This window comes from Anoplophora glabripennis, unplaced genomic scaffold (assembly GCF_000390285.2).
Source record: "Anoplophora glabripennis isolate ALB-LARVAE unplaced genomic scaffold, Agla_2.0 scaffold1296, whole genome shotgun sequence".
Lineage (NCBI taxonomy): Eukaryota > Metazoa > Arthropoda > Insecta > Coleoptera > Cerambycidae > Anoplophora > Anoplophora glabripennis.
The window spans coordinates 7,869-24,506 of record NW_019417402.1 but is presented as its reverse complement, the minus strand read 5'-3'; the positions used below and the strand labels follow the sequence as shown (position 1 = coordinate 24,506).

At 34.2% G+C, this 16,638-nt stretch overlaps 1 protein-coding gene across 1 annotated transcript; it reads right to left on the bottom strand.

Moving 5' to 3' along the window:
* Positions 1–641: 641 nt before the first annotated feature.
* On the bottom strand, positions 642–5,144 carry LOC108913658 (diphthine methyltransferase). The gene is made up of 4 exons (XM_018719244.2): positions 4,940–5,144; positions 4,433–4,885; positions 2,557–2,692; positions 642–1,090 (listed from the first exon to the last, which is right to left on the bottom strand). Exons 1-4 carry the CDS (start codon positions 5,079–5,081, stop codon positions 742–744), a joined length of 1,080 nt encoding a protein of 359 aa, XP_018574760.1. The 5' UTR covers positions 5,082–5,144; the 3' UTR covers positions 642–741.
* Positions 5,145–16,638: the final 11,494 nt, after the last annotated feature.

The following is a 16,638-nucleotide window of genomic DNA, read 5'->3' as shown; positions in this document are numbered from 1 at the left end:
AACAAGCAATTAAAATTGTCTCCAGGCAATTGAAATAGATTTGATGTATCCAGAATAATTCACTTAATAATAATTACCCGATTTCTGAAAAATATGTCAAATTACGAATTACAGGGCAAAATAAACAAATAATAGAATAGTGCAAAATAATAGTATATTATGACGTTAGGAGAATAAGTGATACTTTATGTGCTATGCATGGAAAGTTTGTCTGACGAACGTAGTGAATCAGACAATCCATGCGAAACACATAAAGTATCTTATTCTCCGAACATCATATACTATTTTTTCTTCAAACGTTATAAATTATAGGTGAAATGATTAAAATAACTAAGAAAAAAACGAATTTTAAATAAAGATTGTAACATTGAATCTTTAACTTACTTCACTGTACTTATTACCATAGGTACTTGCATCTATCAAAACAAAAAATATTATCATGACTACTGATATCGCAAGAAGTGGAGGATTCTTAAATGATGCAAATCTTCACAATTGCACTTTTACTATAAATATTAATAACAAATAATAAATATAAAAAAAATAAATGTTCGATATTAAAATTGAATGCATAGTACTATGTGTTTATACTCCTAGGAGTATAAGTACTTATACTCCTAGGCATATAAATGACAGTTAATATTATTGAGTAACGTCACGCATAAGTCATCACTTATACGGTATTTGAGGAAAAAAGACATTTCTGTAATATTTTATTTATTGATAATGATTGTAATAAAATTACAGTACGGAAGTATATTTTGAAACGCACAGTAAATGATCATAAAAAGAACATGTACCCAAAATCGCAGTGGCATCTGAAGCAATTTTATTACATGAATCACCTTTTAAATATGACCAATCTGCACCGTAGGAAATATTTTTGTGCTCATGGTAGCTTCCAGTAATAGTCATATTGTAAACATTTCCCAGTTTCACAATGTGTATACCACCCAACATACAAGCAGCTAGTAAATAATTTTGATTTATTGGATTCCACTTTACTCTCCATAATGTACCAGGCATTTTAATAGAACTTATTTCGTTTTTCATTTTTCTTATGTCCCACAATCTTATGTATTCATCATAACTAAAAGTAATTGTAAAATTCATAAAAAATTATCACTTTGTATCAATTGCTTGGTAAATTAAATTCAATTTTAAAAACTGAAAACTGAAAAATCTGTTGGTTGATTAGTGGAAAATATTTTGCACATGTGCAACCATTTTGAGACCTCGAGGAGGGTAACACGAATTTTAACATTTTATTTTATGAATTTAATTAAAAATTTGTTTTTCACAAAAGGAAGAGGATGGGGAGAAGGCAGTGGCGGGTGACGCAAGTGATGCACCGCCTCACCTAAAATTTCCGTTTGGTTGTGCAATTTAAAATAATTTTCAATTTTATATAAATTTTACAATTTAGCTATAATTCTATATTGAAAATGTATTGTTTGCTTGTTTAATACTCAGAAATAAACAGAATAGTTACGCAGTAAACGCCTTCTAAAAAAACATTGCCTTCGTTGAGCGCAAACATCAACCTCGGACCAAACAACGTTTCGTAGAGTTGTTTCAAAATCTTATGAGCTTTGACCTTCATATGTGCAGAAACATAATTCCGACCGTCACTTAATTATTCTACGTTCTAAAAACATTACATCTATTATTCACAGTATATCTCGAGTTGTCGTAGCATAAACAAGCCTTTGATCCGATTACAAATATCTTAATAAAATGCCCTATTCTTTATTATTTTAATTTAAGCAATAAAAATAAATATAACGAATGTTCGTCAATGCACGATTATAACAGTTCTTTGTTAATATTTTGTTTTGTATAATAATTGTAGAAATGTTTTCTATGTATGATCCAGTGTGTATTTTATTGGACACGCCATTTTCCAGATGGAAAATTGAGGACAAAAAGATTTTTTTAAATTGTGAGAGACCTGTGCCTTATTCTCTTGATATGGAAAAAAGGGGAAACATGTACGTTCGAAAGTTTCGGAATGAATGGTATTCGGAGTATAAGTGGTTGTGTGGAAGTGTTCATTTAAAAAACCTTTTCTGTATGCTGTGTTTAATTGTGGGTGTAAAGTCGGGCGTGTGGAATAAGAAGGGATTTAACAATTTTGGGAACGTCACGCGAGGTTGTCGTAACCACAAAGCTTCTTTGGAACATACATGTACGATGTGTGTTAATGTTCGCAGAAGTCCACATGTCGAATTAATATTTCTATTTTTTATAAAATCTAAGTGAAAATTCTTACAAGAACGTCAGTTTTTCAGTAATATTGCAAATGCAACTAAAAATTTCCAGATTCATTTAAAGCCGTTTGTCCTTGAAAATTTTTAAATTTTCACCAGCAGCGCTTTTTTTTCTTTGTAGTTAATCAATGAATATGCTTCACCTATTCTCAATGTCACAAGCCGCCACTGGGAGAAGGATAGGGGTGAAAATGAGAAGGGGGAAGGTGATAATACTACTTTTATTTTGTAAGGAATTGAAATCCTCCAAAGGTAGACATAACATCAATAAAATATTCCTAATTACCTTCCAGATGCCAAAATATTTTCTTTGAAACAGCTAGAATGAAGTGAAGTGACGCCAGCACCGTGACACTTAATTTTGGCTATGGCTTGATTTTCTATTCTTTTATCAAATTTTAGAAACAATCCATCATCTCCACCTAAAACATTACAGTTTTTTTTATAAATAATAAATTATACCAATATAAATAGTGCTATTCTTTTGTTTTTTTTTCCATCCAATTTTGGAAAATATTTACTGCAATGGTGATTAAATGTATAAATGTCAATGCATATGATTTTTAATTTCCATTGTTTGTTCTCAGAAATAAAAGATATGGTTTATTGTCTTGGTATACGCTAATACATTATTTTAATTAATTCAAGAACAGTTAAACACTGCAAACTTTGTTTAGTGCAATTCATAATGGTAATCTCCAACTAAACTTTCAACAAAACCTAATGCCAACTTAAAATAAAGTTATTTGAAAGTGAAGAAAATTCTTGTTTAAAAGCTATACTGGGTGTAACGTAAAGGTTGGGAATAAATTAAACGATGGATTATTTGGTTTAAAAAATATTTTTTTCTCATATGAAGTTATGCTCTACGGGTTTTCTTTTCCAAGCTACAAGGCGCTAAAAAGTTTAAAAAAATTTAGTTTTTCTCCAATAAATTTCGAACATTATAAGATAATGGAACGAAATTTTAGCCTTCGCTTAATTTGATAATCCCCTAGTTACAGGAAAAAAATTGACTTTGTAAGTTACTCAGTGGCGCGCGTACGGATTGTACCATAAGGTTTTTCGAAGAAAATTGTGGTACGCCACTGGTAAAAACATCTTTTTAATATTTGTTTATGATCTACTTTTTATTTTAAACAAAATTACACTCTTGCGTTTTATTTCTAGCTCTTGTAATTTTTCCGTAAATAAAACTTTAGTAAATATCATTTTATCCCACTGCTAACAGAGGAATATAAAAATAACAAAAGCATTATGAAGTACGCTTTGACTCAGCCACCGAACATGGTCAAATAGGCATTGAAAAACGATTTTTGCAATGAAAATGATATTAAAAAACTAAATTTTTTGAAATTTTTTTAACACCCTGTAGCTTGGAAAAGAAAACCCGTAGAGCAGAATTTTATATGACAAATATTTATTTTTTTAAAATAAAAAATCCACTGTTTAATTTATTCCCAACCTTTATGTTACACCCTGTATAGTATGGATCATTTTCAACTGAAACTTTTCCCTTAAAATACCATCAATGATGAATGTAAAAATTGATATTTTCAGATCAGAGATAAAGATAAGTATAATTTAATTGAATGAGATATCCGACTGGATGGGGCTGGACATCTGAAATAATAGGTTTTCAACTACAATTTTTTTATGGTGACCCTAACGTTATATTTTCTTATATTTTTAATATCTGACTTCTTACTGTTTCAAAATATGACCCACATATGAAATTTCTTGCTTAAAAGAATTTGTTCCATCATCTAGTGAAGTTACTGCCTTCAAACTTGGACCATCCTATATCTACCTAAAAATATTTCATTTAAATTAAAATTTGAGATATGTATGTGTAAGTGCATTGTTTACCAAGCAGAACTTAAACTTTCAGGATTAAATTATTTTATTCTTTTAAATTACTTATTAGTCCAAGTTTTATCAATCTACATCAAATACTTTCCACACCTTTGGATAAATATAGATTTTTGAACTTACACACCCATTATTCCAGAAACTAAGCCTTTCCCAACCAATATTTATTATGCAGAACTATTTATTCTTAGTGTGGTTTTAAATCATTTTTCTTATTTTAAGTAGTCCTAACACTAGGTAAAGTTTGATGTGTTTGGAGCTTGTATACATCTAAAAATAAAATATCTAACCACTGAAAAATATATTTGTGTCCCAGTAATAAAATGCAGATATCCAAGCCTCAAAATCATGACCCTGCCAAGTATTTAATAAAATTATATTATTATCGATTAATTTCATCAAATGAATTCTGCCCTTTGAATCACTGCAGACAATTTCAGGTTCATTTGACCCATAAATAGCAGTAGACCAATCTAAGGATAAAATTAACGTTTCACTTTCACAATTCTGAATTTCTATAGACGATATCAAATCAATTTGCATCTTTTCACTGTTTAATCTATATACCTCAACCCTTTTTGAAGAATTTGCAACTCCTAATAATGCATAATTATTTATTTTATTATGACACCATTTTTGATCTAAAACAGCTGCAGTATTTAAAATCTGATGCATTTTTAAAGTATTATTTTGTGTGACAGAAAACAGCATAATTGTTCCCAATCGTTTCTTCTGACCAGCTTCTGAAATAGTTGTAGAGTAGTTAACTCTTTATCATAAATATTTTGTTTTTGTACCATCACAATCCAATAAATAATAATTTCCACATACAAAGACATTTTGATTAGGTTCATGAGGACACCATTCTACAGAATCTGCACTATATTCTGTATCAAATGAAAATAATGTGGAAATATTTTTCGACACGTATTCATTCATCGTTATATTTAAAAACTTCTTAATTAAATTATTTTGTAAACAAATTTCTTTTTCTAATCTGTGGAATTAGTCTGATTAAAATTGTTATGAAATTAGCAACGATCAGCGTTGCCAACCCGTGCATTTCGCCATTATTCCATGGCTAGAAATTGGCCTCAATGATTTGGGATCGAGGGGGATTATCCCTTTTTATCCTGCCTCATCTCGTGTAGGCCTGGACAGCCTTCGTAGGTGGGCCCCATCCGTCGTCTACCAGTTCAGAGCGAACAGCCAAGCTGAGCAGACGTGTTTGTTTGTGAAGTAAAGTGCATTGCAACGAGCAAGATCTAGCTGCCTTTATTAAGGCTACCTGGAAAGAATCCCTTTCTTTCCTTTTAACCACCGACCTAATCCCCGGCTAAAGCATAGACGCCGTCGGCATCTTTGTTATAGGTACCTGTGCCGGGGTTATGCCCAGGTAAGTTTTTACTTATTTATTAGTTATTTACATTACTTTAGAATAAATTTCTTTAAAATTGCGACCCCGACAAACAATATACCAGACAGACAAATACACCAAAAGACACGTACGCCCCAGTAAGGGGGCATCCCCACACGACTCGCCATTATTCCATGGCTAGAAATTGGCCTCAATGATTTGGGATCGAGGGGGATTATCCCTCTTTATCCTGCCTCATCTCGTGTAGGCCTGGACAGCCTTCGTAGGTGGGCNGGCCTACCATTTTTTTTTATTAAAAAAAGGTTGTAGCATTGTCGCACGAACGCCACTGGTGCAAGTAGAAGTATTCGGATCACCCCAAAAAATGGACATTTATCCCTTCAAAGCGTTTTTCAAATTTCGAGTCAACATTTTTTAACTGAAATAAAAATAAATAAAAAATTAAAATTTAAACACTCTGTATCTCGGAAACGAAATATATTTCGACCTACGTTTATATGAACTTTTTTCACAAAATTACTTCGGCAACCACCCCCTAAAATATTTCGCACTTATTTTCCAACACCCTGTATACACAGGGTGTAACCTCGAGGGGGTTATATTTATACGGGGGCTACCTTATACCTTTAGAATCACTTGTTATTTTATCAAATTCCAACGTGAAAACTCATTTTTTTAAATTTTTTTCTTAGTAATTTTCATATCCCGCCGGGCTATAAACTGGGCTATGCATTGTTGTCAAATTTCTTAATTTAAAGAAAAGGTTATTAAAAGGCAAATTTTCACACCACTGCTGTTGGGTCGATCTGCGACGTCACTCATTTCTCAATTCTAGATCGCACTAATTGACGTCACGAATTAGCGCGTCAACAAACACCTGTTTAAAACATTTATGTTGGCCGCCAAATTTGAATATTAATTGCAGCGGCACACAGAAAGAAACTCGAATGCGAATATGTAGACTCCGGTAGTGCTACTCATTTTTACGCCAAAAATCGATAAAAGACAGTGTTAGTCAAAGTTTGGTTCATAATTTTTGGTCGTTTTAATTAATAACAATAATATAATAACAGGCACACAAAAAAGTCCAAACCCAAAGGTCTGACATATCATTTCCGACGCATTTTGATGAACTGAAAACGATACCGCAGTCAGAATTTATGCACGACCGGCCAGTATCTTATAAAATCAATATTTAGTTGTAAAACATTATTCAGTTCGAATTTCGGACTTCTCTTCGTTTACTAGTAACCACCTTTTTCAGTTGAAGCGTACTGTCGATGATGCTGACGGCTCGCCATCCACAAAGAGATGTCGTAAAGATACATTTCAAGCCTGTTTCAACGTAACCCAAACTAGGAACACCGAAACTAATATAGCAAAAGAACACGGCTTTACTCCATTTAAAAAGCACCGCCAATANGGATATAGATATGGAAGAACAAATGGAGGCGCTCCTCGCCGATTGTAGCGGCACCGAGTCTGAATCGGAATCAGATTAAAATTCACTAGAAATATATATTAAAAAAAAAGCTAAATAAATAATCGACGCTGTGTAACTGAGTTTTTTTTTACAGTTTTTTTTTTGGATTATCAATTCTATGTAGGTGTAATATTTGTGATTTTGAAGAAATTATAGTTTCAAAAAAAATTGGACTTATGTGGACTGTTAATTTGTGCACTGTGATAAGCTAGAATAAAATAAATAATAAATAAAAGTTTACTCGCTTTCTGAGTAAAATATAATTTTTTTTCGCGAAACGATTAGAAATCAAATGCACTGTGGAATATATTTAAATATATTTAAGTATGTTATATTGTTTATTCAGAAACAAACTTTAACATATTATCTTGAACATCCATTTTGGTGATAAGGGTAAGGATAAAGATAATTGAAAAAATGTGTGGCAAAAAATATATTTTTTAATGCTACAAATTAATTATAAGCGTTTCTCTAGTCTCTTGTTCGAGCCGTCTTGTCCCTGTCGTTCATCTTCACTATTTCCGATAGCACTAAATGATGTCACGAATTAGCGAGTCAGCAAAGACCCGTTTAAAACATTTATTATTTCGTCTGCTAAACTTTAGTTGATCATTAATTATCGACTTCAAAGACATTTCTAATATTTTTACTACATGATTATATAAGGTTATAAATTATTTCTAGGCATTTACGAAGATATGTGCAAGTTGCAAATTACTCGCTTTCTGAAGAAAATAGATTATTTCTTCTTCGCAAAACAGTTAGAAGCCAAATGCACTGTCTGCCGAAGATCTTCAAATATCTTTGTGTAGATACATAGGTAGAGTTGTTTCAAAATCTTATGAGCTTTGACCTTGATATGCGCAGAAACATAATTCCGACCGTCGGCGTCGCCTAAAACAAGCCTTTGATCCGATTACAAATATCATAATAAAGTGCCCTATTCTTTATTATTTTAATTTAAGCAATAAAAATATATGCCCTATTCTTTATTATTTTAATTTAAGCAATAAAAATATATATAACAAATGTTCGCCAGTTGACTTTATTGATGCCCGAACGCCATAGTTCATTTCTGGTTGTAATGAGGGCGTACGTATCTCTCCCGTGCCGTTATTTTTTGGCGTTAAGCGTGGCCACGATAATTGGAACCGAGGGAGACTATCCTTTATCCTGCCTTATTGCTGTAGGCCTAGGCAGCCTCGTGAAGGTGGGCCCCATCCATCGTCTACCCCGACCACAAGCATAGCCGGTGTAGGCGCTTTGCGGGACCTCCTCTTGCCCTGGCTGGCCCCCGCCGGCAGATGAGCCTCTTCTGGCGTTCTTCGTGTCTTAACTTTTCTTTCTTCGCCGGCTTGTCTAGCCCCCCGGGGGGTAGTCATCGTGAGGAGTGGATTTTTGGGAATAGTTTGTAGCTAGGGAATGAACGCGGCCTTTGAGTCGGGGGCTCGCGTTGTTATTTTGACCTGTACAATCAGTTACTGGAGTTTGGTGCGATTCTCCCTATTTACCTTGTAGATATATCACTCTGCTCTTAACTATGTATATAAAAAGCAAAATGTTATCAGTAAGATTGCTTTTTATCATAACAATTTGAGAATATAACAGATGGTCTGTGAGTATATTTTGAGGTTAAATTTAGTGGAGAGACTTTTCATTTAACTGATCCACTGTGAGTATGTAGAGCACTCAACTCAATGACAATAGCTGTATATACAACATAATGTATGTAGGTATATACAAAATAATCGAAAAATTTGCACTTGTAGTGGGAATTTAATGATTTGGATTTCATATATTTTCTTAGAATATACGTTTGTCTAATACTGCCACAAACTCAATGGAACATGGCTAGAAATTGGCCTCAATGATTTGGGATCGAGGGGGATTATCCCTCTTTATCCTGCCTCATCTCGTGTAGGCCTGGACAGCCTTCGTAGGTGGGCCCCATCCGTCGTCTACCCCGACCGCAAATGCGGCCGGTGTAGGCGTTTTGTGGGACCTCCTTTTGTCCTGGCTGGGCCCCGCCGGCTAGGGCCCTTTCTTCTGGCGCTCTTCTTGCTTCGCCGGCTCGTCTGTATAAACCCCGGGGGTAGTGTCATGTTTATGTGTGGTATGGTTGGGTAGGGTAGTGCGGCTATGCAGCCTGGGACGCGCTTTGCTAAGGTAGCCCTTAGCCCAGCGCGGGAGGGGAGGGGAAAGGAGGGTATGGGGGGTGTGTATGTGTGTGTGTGTGTCGTTGTCTTCGTTTCTTGATCCTGGCTGTCTCTNTATGAGCTTTGACCTTGATATGCGCAGAAACATAATTCCGACCGTCGGCGTCGCCTAAAACAAGCCTTTGATCCGATTACAAATATCATAATAAAATGCCCTATTCTTTATTATTTTAATTTAAGCAAAAAAAATATATATAACGAATGTTCGCCAGTTGACTATTGATGCCCGAACGCCATAGTTCATTTCCGGTTGTAATGAGGCACGTGGTCTAATTCTGAGTCCATGTTTTCACAACGTGCTTATTAGAAGAATTATGCGGATACGCCACGCCTTTCGCGCATTTCGCGGCTCATGAGATTTTGAACTACTCTGCAAAAATAAACCTTTAATACATTATAGATATCTTGAAAATCCAATTTAACAACTACATACATTACTAGTGGCAGTTTTCCATATAAACAGGATGAATTGAGAGAATCGCACCAAACTCCAGGTATGGATTCTATATGTCAAAATAATAAGAAAAAACTCAAATGTTATGCGGTTTTCATTTGTTTTCAAGTTATGACGTACATTTCAATAAAAAAATAATTTGTTGATATTCTATTAATCATAGCGTTCTTTGATTAAATGTTCAAAAACACCACCATTCACCTCTAAACACTTTCTGCCAGGTCTACAAAGGGCGTATGTATCTCTCCCATGCAGTTATTTTTTGGCGTTAAGCGTGGCCACGATAATTGGNCCAGGGCGCGTCGGTGGCCGTGCGGAGGGCTATGTTTTCCACACTCAATGGAACAACATGTTGATGTTTAATTGATTTTTATGTAAAGTCCTAAAATTCATGCAAGATGTAATTTTGATAGAAGACACAAGATTTTAAATAAAAATTGTAATTTTTTTACTGATTTATAAAGTATGCTGTATAGGATTATGTATAGCTGATAAATGGCCTTCACGGCTTTAATGTCGAAATTTTCCATGACCGTTTTCATGAATGCGGCTGAATTTTGTTGATACAGCGTTCAATTTCCTCCTTCAAGGCATGGATGGTCGTGGGCTTGTTGACGTAAACCTTATACTTCAAAAAAAAACCAAAGAAGTCCAACGGCGTTAAATTGCATGATCTGGGTGGCCAATTCTGATCACCAAAACGGGAAATTTCACAACCACGAAATGACTCGTGCAGAAATTGAATTGTTTCTCGGGCTGTATGGCATGTGGCATCGTCTTGTCGAAACCACATATCGTCTACATCCAAATCTTGCAATGTAGGCAGAAAAATCTGAATTATCATGTCGCGATAGCGAGCACCATTAACTATTATTGCCTGACCAGCCGTAATTTTGAAGAAGAATAGTCCGATGAATACATCCAGCCCAGAATCCGCACCAAACAGTGACACGTTGTAGAGGCATTTGTTTTTTCAACAATCACTCGTGAATGAACGCCAAATGTGACAACCAACGAAACCATCAAGATGAAAATGAGCCTAATCGCTGAAAATGATTTTGTTCGAAAAATCAGCATTCGCTTATTCCACAATCCATTCAACGAACTTTCTTCACTCTACGTGGTCAGTAGGCTTCAGTTCTTGGTCAATTAAACTTTATAAGCACGAAGATGCAAATCTTTCATGAGAATGCGCTGTAGCAGAGAGCTCCTCGAAATGTCCAATTCTTTACCACGGTACTGAATTGATGTTCCTGGACTCTAAGCAACACTCTCACAAACTGCTTCGTTGTTTTGTGTTGAACGACTTGTTGAAGGTCGGCCAGAGTATGTAAGATCACTAATTAATTCAGTTTCACTGAATTTTTTCAATTAATCTCTTGATGAAGTTAAATCACTATTCCGACCATATTTTGGCCGCTAGACATGACAATTCCTTCCTCAGGCAAGCCGTTGACTACGTACCCGACGTGATCGACAAACATAAAAAACTTAGACACCAACTTTTTGACCCTGGGTGACCACCCCAACGACACCCCCCCCCCCTGCCCGCTATGTTTCAGAGTTTGGCAGGATCAAGAAACGAAGACAACGACACACACACACACATACACACACATACACACCCCCCATACCCTCCTTACCCCTCCCCTCCCGCGCTAGCCTAAGGGCCACCTTAGCAAAGCGCATCCCAGGCTGCATAGCCGCACTACCCTACCCAACCATACCACACATAAACATGACACTACCCCCGGGGTTTACACAGACGAGCCGGCGAAGCAAGAAGAGCGCCAGAAGAAAGGGCCCTAGCCGGCGGCGCCCAGCCAGCCCAAAAGGATGGGACCCACCTACAAATGCTGTCCAGGCCTACACGAGATGAGGCAGGATAAAGTGGGATAATCCCCCTCGATCCCAAATCATTGAGGCCAATTTCTAGCCATGGAATAATGGCGCGCGGCGCGACTATATTTTGTTCGAAAATTGCGAATTTAGCTGCCAGACCTTCATTATTTTTAAAAAATAAAAAAAAAACAATGAAATCGCATTGTTCCATCGTGTGGCGCTCCATTTTTAGTAACCCTGAACTGTCAGCTGTCACGCTGAGTTTTTTTTTTTTTCGTTGGTGACACTTTACCGCACAGATGGCGCACCGATATTAAATCTGACCAAAATTGTGTTTAAATTTCAACGTGGTCCCACAAAGGTTTTATTGTTATTCTCTTATCTGATATTTTTTACAATCTTTTTTATTACAAAAATTTTATATCATGTGACCTGCTGCTTTCCGAGACAAGTTTTCAATTGTATGAAACATTAACACATATTTCTAGAAAAAATATATAAGTAAACAATTTAATTTTTTTTCTCAATATTTTAATTAGAATGTTTAACTATTCCGGCACCTATAAAATAACTAATGTTTATTCAATTTCGTGTTGTCTGCGAAATGCCAAACACAAGTAATAAAAATCACCCAGTTACTTTTTAAGATAACCGTATTTAATTTTTTATAGATAGCATCAGGATCCTGTGTCTTCAAGGCCCCAGTCCAAATAAAACGTAGCCAACAGGAGGCACAACAACGTGCTTTGAAAAAAGCAAAACTAACTAAAGACCAGCGTTCATCCGTAACCATTAACAAACGTAGTATAGGAGTGCAAGTATGTCCGAAAGATTTAATACAGACATGCAGTATCGGAATTCAGGTCGACATTATTTGTTGTCCTCCTGCCATAGCAGATTCAGATGTGGAAACTGTTACTTCTAGTACTGCGTCCAGAAAAAAGAAATTCAAACCTCGGATATTGAGAAAAACCGCTAAAGGAAATTAGTGGAAATAAATACTTGGAGTAAAAAAAACTTTGTCGAAAAATCTGTCGGATGCCTATGTGTTATTTCATTAAAACTGGTTTTAATTTAATTTTGTAATAAACGATGTGCAAACTTTTGAAAGCAATTTATTGAACGGTGATATTCCAAGAAACAATGAATTCTATATATCAGGTAAACAGGGTATTTTTAAAGTTTCAGCTTTCCTTTTAAGACGATATAGAACTTAAACAAGTAAAAACAACAAAAGAGAACAAAAATGAAAAACACGTTCGAAGTTATCACCATTGCTTTCAGGGACGAGATATTTTGATATGTACAAAGTTAAGTTTCACATAAAATAATCCATACTTAGTATGAGATGTCTCAACTTGCTATGGAAAGTGCAGCCTATAATTGTGATGTGTGGCCGCATATTGGTGATTCCCCCTGAATAGTAGTATTATTAGAGATTAATTCAAAAAAAGCTGTTTAAAGTCAATCGAGGCTGTAGAGTACACCACCTCGCCCTGGTTCGTAAGAGACACAGACATCAGAGGTACCTATCAGAATCATCATGGGCAAAATACTTTTAAAAATTAATTTTGTATTATACAGATGTAACATAAAGGTTGGGAATAAATTAAACGGTGGAACTTTTATTTTAAAAAATAAATATTTGTCATATTATGCTCTACGGGTTTTCTATTCCAAGCTACAAGGCGCTAAAAATTTCAAAACATTTAGTTTTTTGATATAATTTTCAATGCAAAAGTCTTTTTTGAATGTCTATTTGAGCAAAAAATCCACCGTTTAATTTATTCCCAACCTTTACATTATACCCAGTATATCTCTCTTTACACAAACACACCAAAAAATTATGTGGTATTAGATGTTGTGTTAATAAACAGTACACTAAATTTTCTTACAAATGGTAAAGGTAAATGACTAGTGTTAAATTAAAAAATATTATTTCTTACTACATTCAATCTGCCATATTTGAATACAAATACTATTCATACATCTGTGACTTTTTAAATAATTTTGCAAGCCGACATTATATTTTTTACATTTTTTTAAGAATATTTTAAATAAAATTTAAAATAATTTGAAGTAAAGTACTTTTCACTTTGTACATACATTCTACTCTAATAAAACTTACATATTTTCCATCATATAATTTATACTATACTTCTTTCTACATAGGTACCTATTTTTTATGATAGCGATTTCCATTGATGCACTGAGTGCGCATTCAGTGTATCTTTATCCTGTATTATCTACAGGGATAATAAAAGATGGAAATATACTCGGTACGCACTCAGTACGTGTGTCAATGGAAATCGCCATGAGTTTGTGTCAGGGGCATACAAAAAAAAAGATACCTATATGCGATAGGAATTTGTATCCCTCTTTGTTACATTATCTTTTATAGGAATTTACTAATAATACCTAAAGTTCTATATTTTCTATTGCTAATATTTTAATTTATATTATTAATTTATATTCACATCAATTTGATAACAAAAAAAAATCATTAAGAACATAAAAAATCGTTTTAAAGTAATTCATTCCTAACNCTTCTAGTACTGCATCCAGAAAAAAGAAATTCAAACCTCGGATATTGAGAAAAACCGCTAAAGGAAATTAGTGGAAATAAATACTTGGAGTAAAAAAAACTTTGTCGAAAAATCTGTCGGATGCCTATGTGTTATTTCATTAAAACTGGTTTTAATTTAATTTTGTAATAAACGATGTGCAAACTTTTGAAAGCAATTTATTGAACGGTGATATTCCAAGAAACAATGAATTCTATATATCAGGTAAACAGGGTATTTTTAAAGTTTCAGCTTTCCTTTTAAGACGATATAGAACTTAAACAAGTAAAAACAACAAAAGAGAACAAAAATGAAAAACACGTTCGAAGTTATCACCATTGCTTTCAGGGACGAGATATTTTGATATGTACAAAGTTAAGTTTCACATAAAATAATCCATACTTAGTATGAGATGTCTCAACTTGCTATGGAAAGTGCAGCCTATAATTGTGATGTGTGGCCGCATATTGGTGATTCCCCCTGAATAGTAGTATTATTAGCGATTAATTCAAAAAAAGCCGTTTAAAGTCAATCCAGGCTGTAGAGTACACCACAGTACAGGGATAATAAAAGATGGAATTATACTCGGTACGCACTCAATGTGTCAATGGAAATCGCCATGAGTTTGTGTCAGGGGCATACAAAAAAAAGATACCTATATGCGATAGGAATTTGTATCACTCTTCGTTACATTATCTTTTATAGGAATTTTACTAATAATACCTAAAGTTCTATATTTTCTATTACTAATATTTTAATTTATATTACTAGTTTATCTTCACATCAATTTGATAACAAAAAAAAAAAATATCATTAAGAATATAAAAAAATCGTTTTAAAGTAATTCATTCCTAACTTCCATTAATGTCATTGAGTGCGAGAGATGAAAAGCCATCGGCAAATTGTGTGGGTACACATGTGTGCAAGTGACCCACTTTTAAGCACAACGTCAAGAACGCCGCCGGACGAACCACGGGGTTCCCGGAAGACGACCCCTGCAGAGTGGCGCCAAGGAGCAGGGACCTCTGCCAGCAACTACCAATATACCTACGAGGGACTCTCCAGCAAACCGTCAACACGTCTTTTTCCATACAAGTTTTCTATTCATAGTACAAGCATTCTGGCAACAGAATGGTCCAAAATGAACATAAACTGACGGTAAGAATATTCCGTGATAAAAAGGTGTGGATCGTGTTGGTGAATCAGATTATGGTTCGTGCCGCAAAAAAAAGTCAGCCTTAATTTTTTATAAGCAAAAAACAGGTGAAAATCAGGTTTTATTAATTTTTAATATAGAACTTCTGCATTTAAAACAATGTAATTTCTACAAGATATCGGCGCTAAAAAGCCCTTTAATTTGAATGGTCGCACGTCAAAATCGAATAAATAGTTATTGAGTTATTGCAAAAAAAAACACTAAAATAAGCCATTTGTTAATTATTTAATAGCTTTAACAATTTGCAAAATATCAATTTCTACCATTGTGTAAACTAAGCGTTTCGAAGGGATAAAATTACGGTTCAAATTTGGAAGAAAAATATTGAAAACTTTTTATGTNCGTCCAGAAAAAAGAAATTCAAACCTCGGATATTGAGAAAAACCGCTAAAGGAAATTAGTGGAAATAAATACTTGGAGTAAAAAAAACTTTGTCGAAAAATCTGTCGGATGCCTATGTGTTATTTCATTAAAACTGGTTTTAATTTAATTTTGTAATAAACGATGTGCAAACTTTTGAAAGTAATTTATTGAACGGTGATATTCCAAGAACAATGAATTTTATATATCAGGTAAACAGGGTATTTTTAAAGTTTCAGCTTTCCTTTTAAGACGATATAGAACTTAAACAAGTAAAAACAACAAAAGAGAACAAAAATGAAAAACATGTTCGAAGTTTTCACCATTGCTTTCAGGGACGAGATATTTTGATATGTACAAAGTTAAGTTTCACATAAAATAATCCATACTTAGTATGAGATGTCTCAACTTGCTATGGAAAGTGCAGCCTATAATTGTGATGTGTGGCCGCATATTGGTGATTCCCCCTGAATAGTAGTATTATTAGAGATTAATTCAAAAAAAGCTGTTTAAAGTCAATCGAGGCTGTAGAGTACACCACCTCGCCCTGGTTCGTAAGAGACACAGACATCAGAGGTACCTATCAGAATCATCATGGGCAAAATACTTTTAAAAATTAATTTTGTATTATACAGATGTAACATAAAGGTTGGGAATAAATTAAACGGTGGAACTTTTATTTTAAAAAATAAATATTTGTCATATTATGCTCTACGGGTTTTCTATTCCAAGCTACAAGGCGCTAAAAATTTCAAAACATTTAGTTTTTTGATATAATTTTCAATGCAAAAGTCTTTTTTGAATGTCTATTTGAGCAAAAAATCCACCGTTTAATTTATTCCCAACCTTTACATTATACCCAGTATATCTCTCTTTACACAAACACACCAAAAAATTATGTGGTATTAGATGTTGTGTTAATAAACAGTACACTAAATTTTCTTACAAATGGTAAAGGTAAATGACTAGTGTTAAATTAAAAA

Bases quoted from the DNA above. Each gene is read 5' to 3' on its own strand.
- LOC108913658 (XM_018719244.2), bottom strand. From the start codon at position 5,081: ATGAATGAATACGTGTCGAAAAATATTTCCACATTATTTTCATTTGAT. The intron at 4,886-4,939 runs GTACAAAAACAA...CAACTATTTCAG, and splicing joins TTATTTATTGGATTGTGATG to AAGCTGGTCAGAAGAAACGA. The intron at 2,693-4,432 runs GTTAGATATTTT...GTAATGTTTTAG, and splicing joins CACAAATATATTTTTCAGTG to GTGGAGATGATGGATTGTTT.